This window comes from Siphateles boraxobius, unplaced genomic scaffold (assembly GCF_051911475.1).
Source record: "Siphateles boraxobius isolate OS27281-9 unplaced genomic scaffold, OSU_SipBor_1 48, whole genome shotgun sequence".
Classification (NCBI taxonomy): domain Eukaryota; kingdom Metazoa; phylum Chordata; class Actinopteri; order Cypriniformes; family Leuciscidae; genus Siphateles; species Siphateles boraxobius.
This window is the reverse complement of record NW_027509119.1, coordinates 12,713,018-12,732,500: the sequence shown is the minus strand read 5'-3', so window position 1 is coordinate 12,732,500 and position 19,483 is coordinate 12,713,018. Positions and strand designations below refer to the sequence as shown.

General features: G+C 35.9%; 1 protein-coding gene across 3 annotated transcripts in view; it reads right to left on the bottom strand.

Annotated features, from left to right (window-relative positions):
• The window catches only part of LOC143710818 (phospholipid-transporting ATPase ABCA1), a 272,481-nt gene that overhangs the window by 118,147 nt on the left and 134,851 nt on the right, over positions 1-19,483 (bottom strand). For all 3 annotated transcript variants that reach the window (XM_077202050.1, XM_077202051.1, XM_077202052.1), the window contains 5 exons: positions 15,533-15,709; positions 5,991-6,213; positions 4,172-4,393; positions 1,896-2,100; positions 1-61 (listed from right to left, as the gene is read on the bottom strand). The exon at positions 1-61 is cut by the window's left edge and continues 56 nt beyond it. In XM_077202050.1, the coding sequence (XP_077058165.1) occupies positions 1-61; positions 1,896-2,100; positions 4,172-4,393; positions 5,991-6,213; positions 15,533-15,709 (888 nt within the window). The remainder of the gene's footprint in view (positions 62-1,895; positions 2,101-4,171; positions 4,394-5,990; positions 6,214-15,532; positions 15,710-19,483) is intronic.

Below are 19,483 nucleotides of genomic sequence, written 5' to 3'. Positions count from 1 at the left end.
GTTCCACACCAGTACGAGGAAGTAAAGGGAAAATACCAGGGCTTTGGGATACCATACTGACCTAAAGAGAGACGCAAACAACTGTTCACACGCTGATAAATCAAAGTAAAAGCAGGCTACATTCTGGATATATAAATATGTCCAATTTTATCAGCATACATACAGTCCGGTATACTATTTACACACTATCAGTCTGAAGTTTTGAATAATTAATATTTTTTAAATGTTTTTCAAGGAAGTCTCTTATGCTCACCCAGTGGTGTAGTCTAGGTGTGATATATTGTTATGATAGCCTTAGATGTTATATGAATATGGTCCCTGAAGCACATGTTTTATCAGCTGACAATTAAAAAAAAAAAAAAACATTATTAAACCAGAAATACAAATTTACTTTTTAAAATGATATTTTTGAAAAAAAAAAAATTCACTGTTTAAATTAAAACATGTATATGATACGAATGAATGACGATAGTTTTATCAAATGAAATGGTAAAATTATTGTGAAGTGACTCTCATAAAAGCTCAAAGTTCAAATGTGTTCATGTCCTCCTCAGACGCTGAAAACACCAGGAGTGTCACGCGCGCTTCAGTGTGTAGTAGAGCACACATTGAGCGCTCATTCACAGAGACACGCAGAACATGCAGTTTATTTCAATAGCAGTCTTTTTTAGCTTTAGACACTAGTACATATTGAGATTTGATTCATTGTACATCCCTACTTTTGATTTATTCATTCAAAAATGGCAAATTCCGTGAAGTTCCACTTTACAGTAGGCCAAGTTACATTGTTGACTGGATTCCACGATTCGATCCGTGTCGCTGTGCAAACACAGGTGGGGTGAATTTATGAATAAAAGTTTGAAAGTTCTGTCAAAAAACGATGTTGTTACAAATCCTCACGGTTTCTTAAGTGGGTATACGGAAATCCTTGACCTTTCCTAGTGGGTATACGCCGTATACCTGCGTATCACGTAGACTACACCACTGTGCTCACCAAGGTTGCTTTTATTTGATCGAAAATACAGTGAAAAAAAAAAGGGAATATTGTGAAATGTTATAAGAATTTAAAAAATGCTGTATTCTATTGTTATATTGTAAAATGTAATTTATACCTGATGCAAAGCTGATTTTTTTATATTATAACACCAGTCTTCAGTGTCACATGATCCATCAGAAATCATTATAACATGCTGATTTGCTGCTCAAAAAAAACTTGTTAATTATCAATGTTGACAACAATTGTGCTGCTTCAAATTTTTGTGGAAACCGTGATGCATCTTTTTTTAGGATTCTCTGATGTTTTAAAAGAACAACATTTAAAATTGAAATACAATTTTTACATTATTAATTTATTTACTGTCACTTTTGATCAATTTAATACACCTTTTAAATATTACTTAGCCTAAACTTGTAATTCATAGTGTGTTATGATTTAAAAAAAATGAAGCAGTACAACTTGTTACAACATTGATGATAATAAGAAATGTTTCTTGAGCAGCAAATATTAGAATGATTTCAGAAGGATCATGTGACACTAAAGACTAAAGCAATGATGCGGAAAATTCAGCTTTGCATCACGGAAATAAATTACATTTTACAACATATTCAAATATAAATGTTATTTTAAATTACAATAATATTTTATTTAACTGTTTTTACTGTATTTATTACTGACTAAATAAATGCAGCCTCAGTCAGCAGAAGAGACTTGTTTAAGAAACATTACAGAATCTTACCGACCCCAAACTTTTGATCAGAACTGTACGTTACATAATATATTAAACTTTTTTTTTTTTAAATGTATCTCAAAACAGCAAGAAGAACTAATTAAAATCAAAAACAAAATGATGAAAACACGTAATTAAATATTTATCTATGCTGTCAGACTGTCCTACCTGGAAAAACGTTCTCGATGTACCAGGTCATTATCCAGTAAATGAGAGCGTCAAAGAGCATCATGAAGATGGAAACGATGAAGGAGTAGCGGTCGTTCTCCTGCGGACTGACCAGGATGTTGCTCCACTGAATCCCGATACCTTGCTCTTCATAACGGGCGAAATTCTCACAGCCGTATCCAAACGCCACACATGATAGCAGGCTCTATTGGGACAGAGACGGAGAGGTCAGAGACTGGCTGGGCCCTCCTGCCTGGTCCATGCCATTAATGCAAATCCTTCCCTCCTGTGTGCATTTTTACTCAGGTATGAATATGAGATCAAAACAGCAGCATTGCCACGATCCACAATTTCAAAGTAAACAGTACTGCTCACATTAATGGGCCTGTAGGCTCATTTATCTAGCCTAGACAGCGGCGCCTGAATGCCAAGACACACACACACACACACACACACACACACACACACACACACACACACACACACACACACACACACACACACACACACACACACACACACACACACACACACACACACACACACACACACACACACACACACACACACACACTTCTCTCTGATAAGAGGAAGACATCCACACACTGCTTAATAGAGCGAATATCTTTGCGTGAGATAAAGGTCACTCTGATTGGTCACAATGACGGAAATGCAGCTGTAAGTCATTTAGTTGGTCTTTCTCTTTCTCAAAGGGCAAAAGTGCTCCTCCATTGCTCTTCTCTTCAGGTGTGGGGTCACTGCTATAACTCTCTCACTAATGCACATCCTCACTGGAGATGAATGGAGCTCCAGGATGAGCTTCTCCAGAGATCTGAATCTGCTTCTGTGGATTTGTACCTTAAAAGGACTTGAGTGTTTCATTCACTGCATACTTTTAAAAAGGTACTAATCATGGAAATAATATACTTTATAATAATATACTTAAATGGGAATTGAATGTAAAGTTTTTGGACACTTAATTGTAGCTTAACAACAATTAATGTATTTTAGTTTGAATATATCTTTATATGTAATTCCATTAATACTACTGTCTATGGAATAAGTTAATGTGTGCTGCTTAATGTACTGACAAGCATTTGTGGTAAACTAAAATATAATTTCAATCCTTTTTGTTGAAACTAGTACTGTATGTCATGCACTTAAATATATTTGTAATTGTTGTAATGATGAAGCATTTGTAATGATGAAGCTGCTTTTTTTCCCTCTTGTTTTTTGGCAAATAATTTTTTTTATAAAAAAGTAGTAAACCATAATTAAAAAGCTCATTACAGAAATAATATACTTTAAAGGAGTATACTTAAGTGTAAACTGAAAGTAATGTCTCCAGACACTTAATGAAAGTGAAACGTAATTAAATGAAAATGTATTTTATTTATTAAATTAATATTAATTGTTATTAGCTGAAATGTACTGTTTTTTTAATTCCCTTAGTTAACACTTAAAGGGTTAGTTTACCCAAAAAGGAAAATGCTGTCATCATTTACCTCCCCTCATGCCGTAACAAACTCGCAAGGCTCTTCTTAGGAACACAAATTAAGATATTTTTTTATGGAATTTAAGAGTCTTCAATCCCTCCATTGACGGTCTACGCAACTACCACTTCGATGCTTCAAAAAGTCAAAATGGTAGTTGCTAGAGTGTTGGAACAACATGAGGGTGAGTAAATGATGACAGAATTTTCATTTTTGGTTGAATGAAACCCTTAAGTAAATCTTTATATGTAATTGTCTACATATTCTATTGTCTTTAAAATATGGTTAAAGTGTACTTATAAAATATATCTTCAATAAAACATTTGCAAAGAGTAGTTGCAATTTAATGCATTTAAAATAAATATTAACTTTAAATGTAATATTGAATAACACCCTGCAGGTACAATTATAATCAAGTACATGTGCTTTAGTATGTTAGTCAACATCAAAACAAGTGTACTTCTTTAGAGCATGACAAAATCTTACTAAAACAAGATTTAAAAAATTCACTTTTCTTTAAAACTTTGAACTTGACATTGTACTTTGTTAAGAATAAAAGTATACTCTCTTCAAGTGCACTTAAGTGATCTTTTATTTAATTGATATTACATTATCTGCAAGTAGTTATTTTTAAAATATACTTTTAAGATTTGAAGTACACTACAACAAAAGTACACTACTTTTTTGACAAGTCCGGACTCTACTGTGGATCTGCGTTTTATGATTTGATGTATTAAGACATTAATTCTCCAGGCTGGTGTAGAGGTGTGTTGAATGTCTCACCGTGGCTATCTTGGCGCCAAAGCCTAGGACATCCCTCCAGGCATAGCAAAGCACATGAGGGAGGTAGAGCAGGAAGTAGATGAGGCCCCCACAGGCGGCTGCCAGATTCGCCCGAGAGAAAAACACACTGATGAAAAAGCACTGCATGACAGTTGCCACGCAGAAGACCAGGAGGAATACAAAGATCACAGAGGGGTCACTGTATCGCAGAATATTTCCATACTAAAAGAAAGAAGGAGAGATAGAAGAGAAAAGAAATATGATGGAGCCACATTCTTGTAGTAATGTCTTGTCACACAGTTGTTGAGACGTGTGAAAGCTTTACGGAGCCTTTAATGAATGATGTGTTTGAGTTTCCATGGATGCGTCAATAATGCAACCTGATAATTACAAAGCAGAACAACACACATTGAAAACCCACTCGTCTAAAAGAAGGGATTAGATCTGTCAAGAGCAGAGATAGAGAGAGAGCTGATTAAAAGGCAGGTCTATGATTGAATAAGCGATAAGCTTCATGGCTCTGGTGGGTTGAGATAAACAAATCATGTATGATTTTGAATATACAGCAAAGAGACATAACAGAAGCTCATCTGCCATGTGCTCAAACCTGCTGAACCCACACAGAGTCACACTGCCCACTGCAAAACCTTCCATTCGCAAACACTGTACCATCTGATCCTACACCAGTTTTTACTCTCGAGAGCAGTGGTTCTCCGCAAGTTGATTGGATAATTAATGAATAAAATGATCATTGTTATTAATTTCATGGTAAGTGCTTCAGTTGTCTCACTTTTTTTCACAGAATTTTTTTATAACTGCTGTGAAGTATCCTAAACTGAAAAAAATTAACATATAAATTAACTGGTTTTATTCAAGTTAAATAGATTAGTATCACTGAATCAACCTAAATACAATAATTTATACAAACAAAACAAATTTTTATTAAAGGAACAGTTCACCCAAAAATGAAAATTATGTCAGTATTTACTCACCCTCATGTTGTTCCAACCCCATAAGACCTTCGTTCATCTTCGGAACATGAATTAAGATATTTTGATTAAATCTGAGAGCTGGATCACTCCTCCACAGGCTTCTAAGGGATTGACACTTGTTCCCCGAAAAGTTATTAAAAACATCGTTAAAATAGTCCAAGTGACTACAGTGGCTCAATCTTAAATTTATCAAGCGACGAGAATACTTTTTGTGCGCAAAAAATAAATAAATAAATAACGACTTTATTTCAACTATTCATTTCCTTCTCTGTGGGCCTCTAGTCAGTTAACCTAGTGTGATTACATAGAGCTATGTCACAATACGTACAACAACAGAAGCTTACGCTATTACACTAGTGAACTGACTCGAGGCCCACAGAGAAGGAAATTAGTTGTTGAAATAAAGTCGTTATTTTTGTTTTTTTTGCACACAAAAAGTATTCTCGTCGTTTGATAAACTTAAGACTGAGCCACTGTAGTCACTTGGACTATTTTAACGATGTCTTTAATAACTTTTTGGGGGCGGCAAGTTTCAATCCCTTAAGAAGCCTATGGACTAGTATGGAGGAGTGATCCAGCTCTCAGATTTCATCAAAAATATCTTAATTCGTGTTCCGAAGATGAACTAAGGTCTTATGGGGTTGGAACAACATGAGGGTGAGTAAATACTGACAGAATTTTAATTTTTGGTTGAACTATCCCTTTAAGTTTATGAACCACTACTAGAGCAAAGCTGAAGAAGCTCACTGATCCAGTTTATTTCAGATCAGATCTTGGATCCAGTGTTCCACAGTGTTTGTAAATGGCAGTTAATCAGCATTAATCACCTTGAGAATGACAGTAAGGAGCGCAGCGCTGACAGCCAGAGGCAATGTGCTGCTGATGGCCCAGCTCAGCCAGTAGGTTGAGCTCTTCAACCCCATCATCATCACAGTCTCCTTCAGACGTACCTCCTTCTCTTGAACCACACCCTTGACTATCAACGCAACCGAGAAGATCCACGCTAACGTCATATATAGAGGCAGGGAGCGCGTCAAAGATCGCAGAAACCTACACATGCACACACAAAACAAGCATTAAAACTTAATCCCACACTTCATTAAAAGAGTTATACAACAAGGTAATACACACACAAACAACTTCCCAAACCAATATGTGTTCTCTAAAGCATTTAAACATGGTTTCTTTAAAGCATTTAACATGGACACTATATAGAATGTGCTATCTGTTACTTAAGCCCTGCGGCAGGCAAGAGCTACCCCCAGATCATCTGTCCTCATTTGACTAGATCTGTCTGCAGTCTAAATCACTAGGAACTTTTGTCCATAGGGCATCACATGAACTTCACCCGACTAGCTTGAGATCTTCTTCACTGCTAGATCCTTCAGGGTATTATATTCACTGATGTACCGCAGGATTCGGTCCTTGACCTGCCTCTCTTCTTGATTTGAACAACACTGCTGGAAACAATCATCCTTTCACACAGATTTCTTACCACTGCTATTTCTTGTATTGGCCTGACAACCAGTCAGCAGGTGTACAGAACCTGACTTGCCGAGTAGACTCCATATTACCAAAATTCATTTATAAGTATATGCTCCCTCCAGAAGTATGATGTCAGAGAATGTGGTGCAAACACAAAGAGGCACAAGAACTTTCTTGAACCTTCATAGTCGCTGTACCTCAATAGTGGAATAATCTGTCATTTCTCCATTTTAACAGAGTTTTGAAAGACATATCAAATAATAACCTTTCTATGGGCACTTGACTCCCATCTATTACAAATGTAATCTTAAAACAGTGTCATTTGATGGACTCACATGCAGGGCATACATTGATCTGCCTAATAAATATTAAACACACGAACCATCTTACAAATTTCATTTTGTCTTATTTTTCTAAATGCATGATGCCTGCTAGAGTTTGGGTCCCCCAACAGGGTTTTCAAAATTTCACTAGTTTTATTTTCATTTTGTTTTGTAGTTTGATTTCAAAATTAAGTTAAGTTAAAGTTACATATATAAAATGTAAAAAAAATGTATGTGCCAAATGTGGAACAGTGCTGCATGAAACTGGAGGGCCACAATCCTGCAGAGTTTAGTTCTAACCCTGCTTCAACACACATGCAGTTTAACGAACTTGTGACATATAGTAAATATCCTATTTATGTTACATTACATTACATTTATATGTAAATTGGAACTACCTTTACCTTGACCATGTATGATTCAGCAGTATGAACGGAATCAGATCAGGATTTTTAGCCCTTACAACTTTTCAATGATGGAAAAAGCACAACTCCATCAGCTCATCTATTCATGGTAAAAATTTCAGTTTTTTCCAAGGTCAGTTCATCTATTTGGGGTAGCACTAAGTAATGCATTTAGACAACATGTTTAATTGACACATTAATGCAATTAACAAAGTCTCAAATCACTTCACACCATGCAGCTAAATTTAAAATTCCACACTATTCTGCTGATTCCCTGCACATTATATGCGTTTTTACCATGGAAACGAAGGAACAATGAAAGAGTTTTAGAGTGTAAAAGGCTGAGAAAGTTGAATAATCACACCACTGACTATAAAGACTCCTATAATGGGTCTATAACTGTTACGGTGACAACCATCTATCAGCCCATCGTCTCCAGATCAGCACGCTCCGCCCACTCGTTCACCCTCTCCAGACTACTGATTCAACGCACCTGCACCTCCTCATCAACCTGCACTATATATACACCACACACAAACTGCACACCATTGTCTGGTCTCACCTAACCACGTACAGACTCTAGCTACAACTCCTGTTACCAGCCTGAGACTTACCTGCCTGACTACCCATCTTTGGATGCCTGTTTTCTATCTTCAGTCTTCTGATCCCATTGTGTCTTCAGCCTGTAACATCCATTCAACCTCTTGCACCTGTTCATCATCATATTCCACTCAGCTAAGTCAGAGTGCAACTGCTTGAACTTCACATTCACCCTTTCATCGACCAGTGTTTGTTCCCTGCATCCAATTAATAAACTTGGTTTATACGATCACCTGTCTCTTCTCTTCCGTTTTGACACAATAACAGGCCAGCTGTCACTCTTCTCTTTTTGTGCTCAGAGAGGCACAGACTTGATCCGTTTCACAGGAATCAGAAATACACTACTGCAGGGTAAAGCTGCTTCGGTTACTGGATTGTGGTATTATAATTAGTAAACTGGTCTCAAATAACACTTTATTTACATTGGTAAAAACCAATTGGGTTCCCAGCACAGATGCACAAATGGTTTCCAAGAAAAGTGAAATTCAACCCAATGCAAATTCAATGTTTTTTTTATTGAAAACAAGAAAGTGCAATGTTTTGTATGTACTAAACCATTTAAGTTTTTAACCATTTACAGATTTTAAGATGATGATGAGTTTTGTAATACAATTAAGAGCATTTAAATGAAAGTGTGAAAATGAAGAGCGAACCGAACAGACAAAGAGAATAAATTAAATGCACTGACAAAGAGAACGACATGACTGAGCAGTTTAGATTCAGTTTAGAGACCAAAATCGCCTGTGGCAGTCTCAAGCTTCCTTACAGCAAAAGTGCTGTTGTGTTGCTTTTAAACAAGTTCAAATATGCACACACAATTTAATTTATAAAGAGTAAAAGATTTCAGATCTTGGCCTCTATTGGAACTCATTGGAATTAAGTTTACACTGTGACAACCAATGTGGAAGCGAAAAACCTACAAGTGTAAAACAGGCTGATCCTCAATAAAGAGAATAATCCCTATCTCATTGCAGATGAACACAAAATGCTCTGGAAACAGAAAAACATTCTTTAAAAAGACGATGGAGGGAGGCGGCGAGTGATAGGTAGGAGGTCGGCTCGAAATCATCAACAATTTGATACTGTGCATAACAAATTAGCATAATAACCCAATTTGGAGGAATCAAAGTTCAACCCGTTTCTGCTTGATTTGCTTCAATTTTGGAATAATCATTTCCCTGTAATTATTTCCACTGTAATCATGAGCATTAAAACCACAAAGCACTTTGACTTTATGAATGTGCAACCTCTCAACACAAGCACCTTCATTTTTTCTATGTTAAATAGATCATTGTGCCTTTTAACATTACATTTGAGCTTGTCTAACAATTTTTCTTAATGACTTTAAATATATTGTAGCTCAGGTTGGTTTGCATTCTAAAGGGTTCAAACAAACAGTTATGAAACATATAGCAAATCTGTTGAATTTAAAGCTCAAACAAGTAAACTGTCAATAAACAAATTTGTATGGTAAGGCGACTATACATCTCTCACACTCTCCCGTGAGCTGACGACTTACAGGATATAAATATTGATCCATTTTGATTTCATGTTGACTTTGTGAATGAATGAATGAATGAATAAATGAGGCATTTATATAGCACTTTCATATGTACTACTGTACACCTAAAGCGCTTTACAATCATATCAGGGAATCTCTCCTCAACCACCACCAGTGTGCAGCATCCACTTGGATGATGCGAAGGCAGCCACAGTACAACGTGTGTGTACAATGTGACTTGTGCGTTCTCAAAATGCTTTGTGATGATGTTGAGTGATTTCTGTTTTGTATAATCTTTCGGTCTGATTGCGGTTTTGATTATTAGGCCCGATTTCTGATTTGTTTGATTATTCGGTTTGATTTCTCAAGGATGCATACTTATCTGTGCGAAAAAGGTGCAAACCTGCTAGAGGGTCAGCGGACTTGCTTTAAAATGTGGATTAGAATAAGGATCTTCATTCAACTACTACTACTACTACTACTAATAATAATAATAATGATTATTAAAATTTAAAGCTAAGTATTAAAATATGATATGCTATTAATAAACACTAAATTAATTTAAAAAATACCCATTTAATAAGACTATACACTTACTCTTATTATTTAAAATGTAATTTTTATTATATTGAAATATGAAAATTTTACAAATTAATAAAGAAGTATATAATTTTAGTAATAATAATACTGTACTGTAAAATAATGTTCATTTTACAGAAAAACAGAAAAATTACAATACTAATATTTATGGCTCTCTTATATTATTTGCTTTTAAACGTTACACTGCCTTAAAGCTTCTTTTTTTATTGACAATATATGTCATATACGAAATAAACATTAATACGCAACACAAACTTAAATCACATGCAGAGATGGAGTTTGTGTGGAGAAGCATTTATTGTGAACCGAGACACTCTGAGACACTGAAAACACCGGATCATGAGCTTTACGTGTGTAAATGAACACAGTCAGCGCTTTAAAGGGATAGTTCACCCAAAAATGAAAAATGCTGTCAGTAATTACTCATCCTCATATTGTTCCAACCCCGTAAGACCTTCGTTCATCTTCGGAACACGAATTAAGATATTTTGATGAAATCTGAGAGCTGGATCACTCCTCCATAGGCTTCTAAGGGATTGACACTTGTTCCCTGAAAAGTTATTAAAGACATCGTTAAAACAATCCAAGTGACTACAGTGGCTCAATCTTAAGTTTATCAAGCAACGAGAATAATTTTTGTGCGCAAAAACAAAAAAAAATAACGACTTTATTTCAACTATTCATTTCCTTCTCTGTGGGCCTGTTGTCAGTTAACCTAGTGTGATTACGTAGACGTCACACGTAGGCTCACTATTGGCCGACGCTGGTCATGTGGGTGACGCGTGTGACGTTTAACAACAGAAGCTTATGCTATTACACTAGTGAACTGACCAGAGGCCCACAGAGAAGGAAATTAATAGTTGAAATAAAGTCGCTATTTTTTTTTTTTTTCGTGCGCACAAAAAGTATTCTTGTCGTTTGATAAACTTAGAATTGGGCCACTGTAGTCACTTGGACTATTTTAACGATGTCTTTAAAAACTTTTCGGGGCCGGCAAGAGTCAATCCCTTAAGAAGCCTATGGAGGAGTGATCCAGCTCTCAGATTTAATCAAAAATATCTTAATTCGTGTTCCGAAGATGAACGAAGGTCTTATGGGGTTGGAACAACATGAGGGTGAGTAAATACTGACAGAATTTTCATTTTTGGGTGAACTATCCCTTTAAGTGCTGCGCTCACATTTTATTTCCCATGACTCCTTGCAGAACCCTGCAAATGCCAGTTTTCACCAAAAGGTGACAAGTTTGCATCCTTGACTTTTTTTGTCTATTTATTCGGTCAGATTTCCGTTTCTGATTGTTCAGTGTTTCGGCGACACTAACCTTCACCATCAAAGAGATCAAAGCACAGGGAATGGTCAGCAGAACCATGTTCTCTATAAACCAGCAGAACCATATTGAACCGTTCCGAACACCGACAACTCGCAGAACCTCCTTCAGACGGAGCTCCTTCTCGAGAACCAGGCCTTTGATGGTCTGGCAGGCCGTGTAGATGAACGCTAGCACCAGGAACATGGGCAACATGGTGCCAATGGATGAAACAAAGCTGCAGGAATGACCAGAACTGATGTCAGAACTGCCAAAAATCAACATGACTTAATTCACTCTTACAAAAAAAAAGAAAGAAGAAGAAAAAAGATTTACTGAAAATCATGATGTCGATGTTTATAATACCATAATTTAATCATGCCTTATAGCCACATTTATTAGATTGCAATAATATAGCAAGCAATAACAAGCAGTTGAGATTTGATATAACGTATTTATCGCCCTAAACAAGGATACAGTATTTATGCAAATAAAGTTGGACATACGTACTTATATATCCACATTTTTAAAAACAGTTATTGGTTGTTTGTCGTGTTTTAATGCATTATACTTTCTAAAGGTGCAACAATGGATAGATCAGCATTATAATACCTGTGGTTACAATTAATCTTGAGATCATCAAATGCATAAAAAATTGTATTAAGGCATTAAAAATATTTGATAATGCATTATATAAGCCTGAAGTAAATTGTTAATTGTTTTCAATATGTCAATATAGTAACTTAGCTTGTTTAGTTTTAGTTATTTTGTACCTAAACTAAACCAAAGTGAGGAATTTTGCCTTGAAAACTGGTTTCAGGTAAAGCTTATTTTATTTCAAGTAATGATTTCATGGTTTTAGTGTCAGTTAACTATAATAAGCGGGGGTGAACCAACAAGATTGGTACTATAATAATGACCTCTGCTCATCAAGGTGCTGCTGATATGGTTCTGAATGAATCCTGCTGTGCTGAATGATCTTCACACCACACACAGAGCTAAGCGTCAGTATGATTCATCATTCAGTGACGGTTTGATAATACAGTAAGCCTGTATTAAAGTACTCTATTAAGGCCAGTAAAATGTCATGTCAATATCGGAGCAGAAGGTTCCGGAAACAAAGTGCTGTCTGTGCTCAATTAGCTAGCAGCTCAAATATATCATGTGCTCTCAAAATATGCCAAGCTATAGATTTCTCATATCAGTTCTGCTTACCTTTCATAAATACAGTCAGGGAGAGGCACCGCAATACAATTAGAGCTGACACCAGAAACAGTCGGGGGACGGCGATAACAAACTCTTTAAAACGCATTAATTTACCATCACATCTCACTCAACTCTCTTCGGTTTCGTTCACACAGAAGCACAAACGGTTGCTCGTCCTGATGTAAACGGCTAAGTATGGTAACATTAACAAACGTTGGTTATAAATAAGAATGACGAGTACATTCTGTAGCCATTAAGACTGATTAGTACCTGCTGAAATTTGTTCAGACATTGCGTCTGTGTTGTTTTAGCATCCGATTCATTGATGGAATAAAATAAAATAAGGTAACTATGCAGATAATTTAGCACTGAACATAACTTTAATAGCACAATTATTTTCACTATCAACTTACCCTAGTTCCAACGTAAATTGGCACTAAGTTACAACTTGAAAATGTAATTGTTATTAGTTTTTTTTTTCAATGTCTATTTATATTTTATTACATTTTAGTATTTAGTTTTAGTTTATTTGGTTTTTAGTACTTCAATAATAATGATATGTTTTTGTATCAGTATGTCTTTATTGCTCCTTATTAATTTAAAATACGATTTTTTATTACATATAAACATATCTTACATATCTTAAGTTTTTATTGTTCTTATGTAAAATTTGAAGGCTGCTATTGGATCATTAAAGGATTGATATTATAAATCATTGAGATACAGAAATTCCCTTCAAGAAAATGCGGCTTTTCTTATGTATTATCTGACACTTAGAAATAAAAAGTATATTATATGAAATTATGGCAGTAGATAAACTGTTTTTATCCAGTCAGTCCAGAATCTTCTGGAAGATCTAGGGATTTACAACATGAAACTCTTTTGCCCCTTATATTTACAAATCAGATTTAGGCTTTTGGTGTGGTGAAAAATGGCTCAACACAGACACACAGACTGGAAAGCAAATTAGCATTCTCTCCATTCTCTGTCCCTCTAATGCTGAATAGAATTGGAGTTTTGGGAGTTTTCAAGAGGAACTAAATGTCGCAGGTCTGACTGATTCTGCAAGGAGGCTGAACAGCGCTCCAGGATTATGAGATTTATGACCTTAGAACAAACACACACGCAATGCACACGCACACGCACACACACACACATGATATGTTACATGCATAAACAATTAGAAGTTTCAGAAGATTTGGATTGGTAAGATTATTTCATGTTCATGTTCAAGTCTCTTGTGCAAACAAAGTACAAAAGTACAATACAGTAAAAGCAGAGAAATATTATTATAATTTAAAATATCTTTTCAATTTGAATATATTTTCAAATGTAATGTATTCCTGTGATGCAAAGCTGAATTTTCAGCATCATTACTTCAGTCTTCAGTGTCACATGATTCAGAAATCATTCTAATCTGCTGATTTGCTCCTCAAGAAACATTTATTATTACCAATGTTGAAAATAGTTGTTCTGCTTCATATATTTTTTTAAACCATTATACATTTTAGTTTTCAGTGTTCTTTGAATAGAAACTTCAAAAGATCAGCATTTATTTAAAATATAACTTTTGTATATTGTAATTGTAACATTATAAAAGTCTTTACTGTCACTTTTCATCAATTTAATGCATCCTTGCCAAATAAAAGTAATTACTCTCTCAAAAATAGCTGTTTTGTTCCTCCTGACCGCCAGAGATGTTGTTATAATAGTGGATAATTGCAGCGCAAGCCAGATCACTGTGATTTTGACTAGTTTTTTGAGCGAGTTTAAAAGCCTAAATTAAATCTGTTCATCATTTTAACCGATCGTATCTCTTCAGAAAATTTGGACTAAACCGCTCAAATCATATGGATTATTTTTACCATCTCTTTGTGAACTTTATACATCGTCACAGTGGTAGTGGCGTAGACTGTCAATGGAGAGACAGAAAAAAATTCTTCATTTGTGTTCCGAAGATGAACAAAAGTCTTATGGGTTTGGAATGACATGAAGGAGAGAGTAAATTACAGATTTTTAATTTTTGGGTGAACTAACCCAAACCCTCGCGAGTGCATAGGACAAAGTTTGAGTAAACACAGCCAATTTCTAAGATTCACAGAAAGTCTTGTATGAAAGTTGCGTGTGATCTATAGTTTTTTATAATTGTTTATGTGAATCTCTATTGCTTCCTTCTATCTGATCTTTCACAGTCCACTAATTTTCTTAAAGCAAGAATCTGTAATTATCATTGTATCTCTACTAACTAGACTAACTAACTAATTACAACCAATGAACTAATTATTGTGAAAGAACCATCTCTTAAATGTATACAATATGTAACAGGGGACATAAAAATGAGGTCTGTTTGCGCACATCCATCAAAAATGTTTGGGTGTGCGCATTCTTGGAACCAAATTAAGATACATGGTAGCAAAAACACTTATATTTGAGAATATCACCTGGCTAGAGTTTGAGACCCCATGCATGATGTCTCAGTTTCATGAAAGCAGCCTCATTCAAATCTATAAAACACAGCTTTTCACAAATCAATAAACACATTAAAACAACACAGTGGCGCTCAGCAGTGGCTCTGACGTTCACGTCACCACAAATAAACAAATGCACACAATCCCCCGCTGATGGATTTTTCAAGCCGATGGAGAGAGAGAGAAAACCAATCAAAGCCAATATTAATTTGACATTTACTTCAGCCATGAATCACAGCCGTTGATTATGCTGTAAGATCGAAAGAAAAACATCCCTTTCCTCTACGCATGGTCTACCATCCCACTCTCAACACCAAACTATCTTTTAAATGTGAAAAAACAGAACATCAGTGTTTATATAATTTCTCATATTTCACAGTCACGGACAAAACGCCTGAACAAGGGCAGTTTTGCTGAAGTGATCACTCAAACACACACACACACACACACAGACACACAAACACAGTTTTGCTTACACGTCGTCCATGTAACATGGGTACGGCATCTGTTGTGCGAATACTCCGAGCGGCTGACTGACTCCAGTCTGAACCTTAGTGATTCCTCGATCCACCATGTCCTGCAGGTACACAAACCCTCCTCTCACGTAACGCAGGTCATTAAATGGGTTGTCACGGGCCGTTGGAGACCAGGACCTAAAACACACATGAACACAAAACCACAAATCTTCAGTGAACCTGCTGCAGTAGCAGCACATGCTTACTTATCAGTTTTTAAACTATGTGATTTGGTACATCTGCACTGTAATGGGAAAATTACTTTTCGTTTTAGTTTAAAGGCCCACTGAAGTACCTTGGAACACGCAGCTTTATATGATGCGTTGACGTAATTTCCACTAAATTGGCATATTGAAACAAATTGAAAACATAGATCCGCGACTGTAGCTTTCATGTGCTAGTGTTAATACTTTTGCCAACCGTGTAAGAGGTTCTGGGTTCTAATCCCTACTCATATAGTTTTTTTATTTATTTATTTGTATAATGTACATGTACATGTAGGCCTACATGCCGCGAGTTGTTTCAATTAGTGGTCGGGAGAATATCCACCCTGGCAAAAATACATATTCCTACGTGATGTGTCAACGAACAGTCGCTTTGGTCAGGTGTTATTTATAACATAGGGGGCGGGACGCTTTACATTCTAGAGAGCATTTGATTGGACAGAAGATGTGATGAGAAGCTGAAGTTTGTGGTGACGCTATAAAAATCCATGATCCATTTTAACGGAAGTGAGGGACTGTAAGTTTTGAATGCTTATATCTCCTAAATGTGAATTTTGTCATTGGTTTGGAACACACCAGCTTGTTCATAACCTAATCCTAACATATTGATACTAAAAGCTAAAAAAATATATATTTTTTTTATTTCAGGGGGCCTTTAAGTGCAGGGTTTACCTTTTAAAGGGTACCTATTGTGCAAAATTCACTTTTACATGGTGTTTGAACATAAATGTGTGTTGGCAGTGTGTGTACACAACCACCCTATAATGATAAAAATCTCCCCAGTGTCTCAAGCCGTTCTCAGATTCGGGGCAATGTGACGTACTTTTGCACAAGCCCCTGCCATGACTGTTGACTGACACAGCAGTTTTAGAGTAGACCCGCCCTGAGTGAGTCACACTCCGCTCTTGTTTCAACGCCGGAGCAGCTGTAGACAAGAGCTGCGTTCCAGTTCACTTTTAGACACACACTTGAAAACTTCCCTAAACACTTCCCCTCGGGGGAATCCCTGCCGCCATTTTGAAGTGCAGACCCTCCCTCCCTCGATTTTGAGTCTACTTCACTTCAGGCAGCTCCATATACCACAACGCAACACGATTGTGACGTCAAAATATATTGCGTTTAATTTACCCCACCACAAACGACTCTATGATATATTATTTTTTTTAATTACTTTTTATTTAAACAACTCAATAATAATAATATAATAAATAATAAATATAATGCTATAATAAATCATAAATATAATAAATCAACCTCATAGTGGATTCTGATCAAGGGCTTGATAGTGATCAAGGGCTTAGCACGTTCCAATTTGTTGCTGGATATAAGAATGAACACAGCAGTCTTCATTTACTCTTTTTGTTACTCGAGGATGGATCAGTACAACTGTTGGTGATCCAGCTTACAGTCTCTGGAGCGATAGGCCTAACGTTACTGATCACAGCAAAAATGAAAGTTTACAGATATAAAGTTTACCAGTTTATTAAGCACCCACTGAAAAGGTGTTATATATTTGTGTACTTTTAATGGTAACGAGTGTTTTTTGTACTTCGCTGTTTAGGCTGTTGATGATAATGAAAGGGAGAGTTTATGGATAAGACTTTAATGCGCACGTCTTAGGCTATAACGTTACTGTGTTTATTCAGCTCTTACAGTGATTCTCTGGAGTAAAACTAACGCTTCATCTTTTGTGTGATGTAGCTACAATATATTTTTGGCAATCATTTGGACGCGGGCCATACAGAAAATATTCTCTGACTCTGTAAGCATCATTGTCCGTAGAGGTAGCTTGTTCAAAACAAAGTTGTAGCTTGATGATTCCTTGATTTTGCGGAATCATGGGAGTTATGGTCTGGAGAATACGACGGGACTCGGGCAGAAATCATATTCATGGATGACCAGTAATGTATTAAAGATTTAATAAAGTTACAAAAGCCGTTGGAGTGGAATGAAGCCTCTGGAGCGATTGCTAATGAAAGACGAGGGCGGCACACAGCTTGAGAGCAGTGGAGCTTTTATTATGCTGCAGACACCTCAAGAAGTATAATTCAAGTTAATTTTATTAAGTATACTTAAGAAATGTTCAAGCATATTTTAAGTATATTTTATGCAGTAAGTATACTAACCGTTACCAATGTACTAGAAGTATACTTGTATTATTTCAATACTGCTTGGAACTAAATTGGCCCACTTTTTAGTATATAAAAGTGTACGTTTAAGTAACTGTTATACTGTAGTGTAACAGTAGTGCACAAGTAGTTCACAACTATTTTTCTCATTTAAACTGCATTTGTACAACAAGTGAACTTAAACGTATACTAGTAGTTTACTATTTTAATTCTTGAAGCACGTTTTTTTAAAATTTATGAAAGTAAGATCGTATCAGTATTTCTTTTCTGAGTTAGGTTGCGCTAAAAATAGCACCAGTAACGTTAGCTCACCGAGTACAACCATTTGACGTCATCAACGCAGAATGCACTCCGCACCTTAAATGTGCACACCATTGTCCACAATATGTATAAAACTGTGGATTTTTAAAAAAAAATAACGTAAACTTTCACGGGTTTTCTACTACATATTTCAGTAAGAGACTTATGAAGCCGAGGTTCCCTTTTCTGTCTCTTGAGTTGTTTCTGCTTCTTCTTCGTCTGTGTTTTGAGCCGGAGATTCTGTAATCTTTCAGAAGATGAGTAATAGTGCCCCCTACCGTATATCAGTGATAACATACATAGCAGGAACATTTAGTTAGTGGTGGGGAAAGAGTAGATTTGATTTGAAGTCAATTCCTATGTACGCTACTATGGAATGCCAAAGCTGACTTAATTAAAAATAAATAAATAAATACATAAATAAATAAATATACGAATAAATGTAAAAAAGCAAAAATACATAAATAAATATACAAAGAAATGTAAAAAAAGTACAAATAAATGAGTATTTATACTTTTATTTCCTTATTTATGTGTAATTGTTTTTTTTCACACATTTTTTTATTTATACATTTATTCATTTATTTATTTCCACTTTCATTTATTTCCACATTAATTTATGTATATATGTTTTTATGTCTACATTTATTTATTTATACATTTATTTATTTCCACATTTATTTATTCCTACATTTATTTATTTCTGCATTTCTTAGTCCGTATGCTTATGAGGGGGGCGTGTTTTACCTCAGACATCAGCAATCGAGCTCAGAGTGGCAGTGTTGAAGCTTTGAGGCCACAGTGACACCTTGTGGTGTGTGACCAAACGAAACGCAAGAGGTCTGGGACAATATCACATTTTAAGTCATGTATATCACCCTAACTGTATGTAGGGTAGGCTATATAGGGTTAACACACATAGCACACATGAACAGAAACTGCACTTCAACGGGTCTGATAGCAGACACTTGGACATGGAAGCGCATGAAAGTACTCACTATTAATAACAATGTAAACGCTGTGGATAGGGCTGATAAGAGCTTGCATTTATTGTCGATGAGACTCGCACACCAGCGCAGAACGCAGAGAGAAACCAGCGCACATTTCACTGACTCCTACGCAAGCATATTGATCAATGAGTTTGCAACGCGACTTAATACACGGTTTACATTCGCGTTTCATAATTTCTTATGCATAACCTTTGACAATTCAAATGCTTAAAACACAACCCATATTTCATAGATGCTGCTCTTTAGATA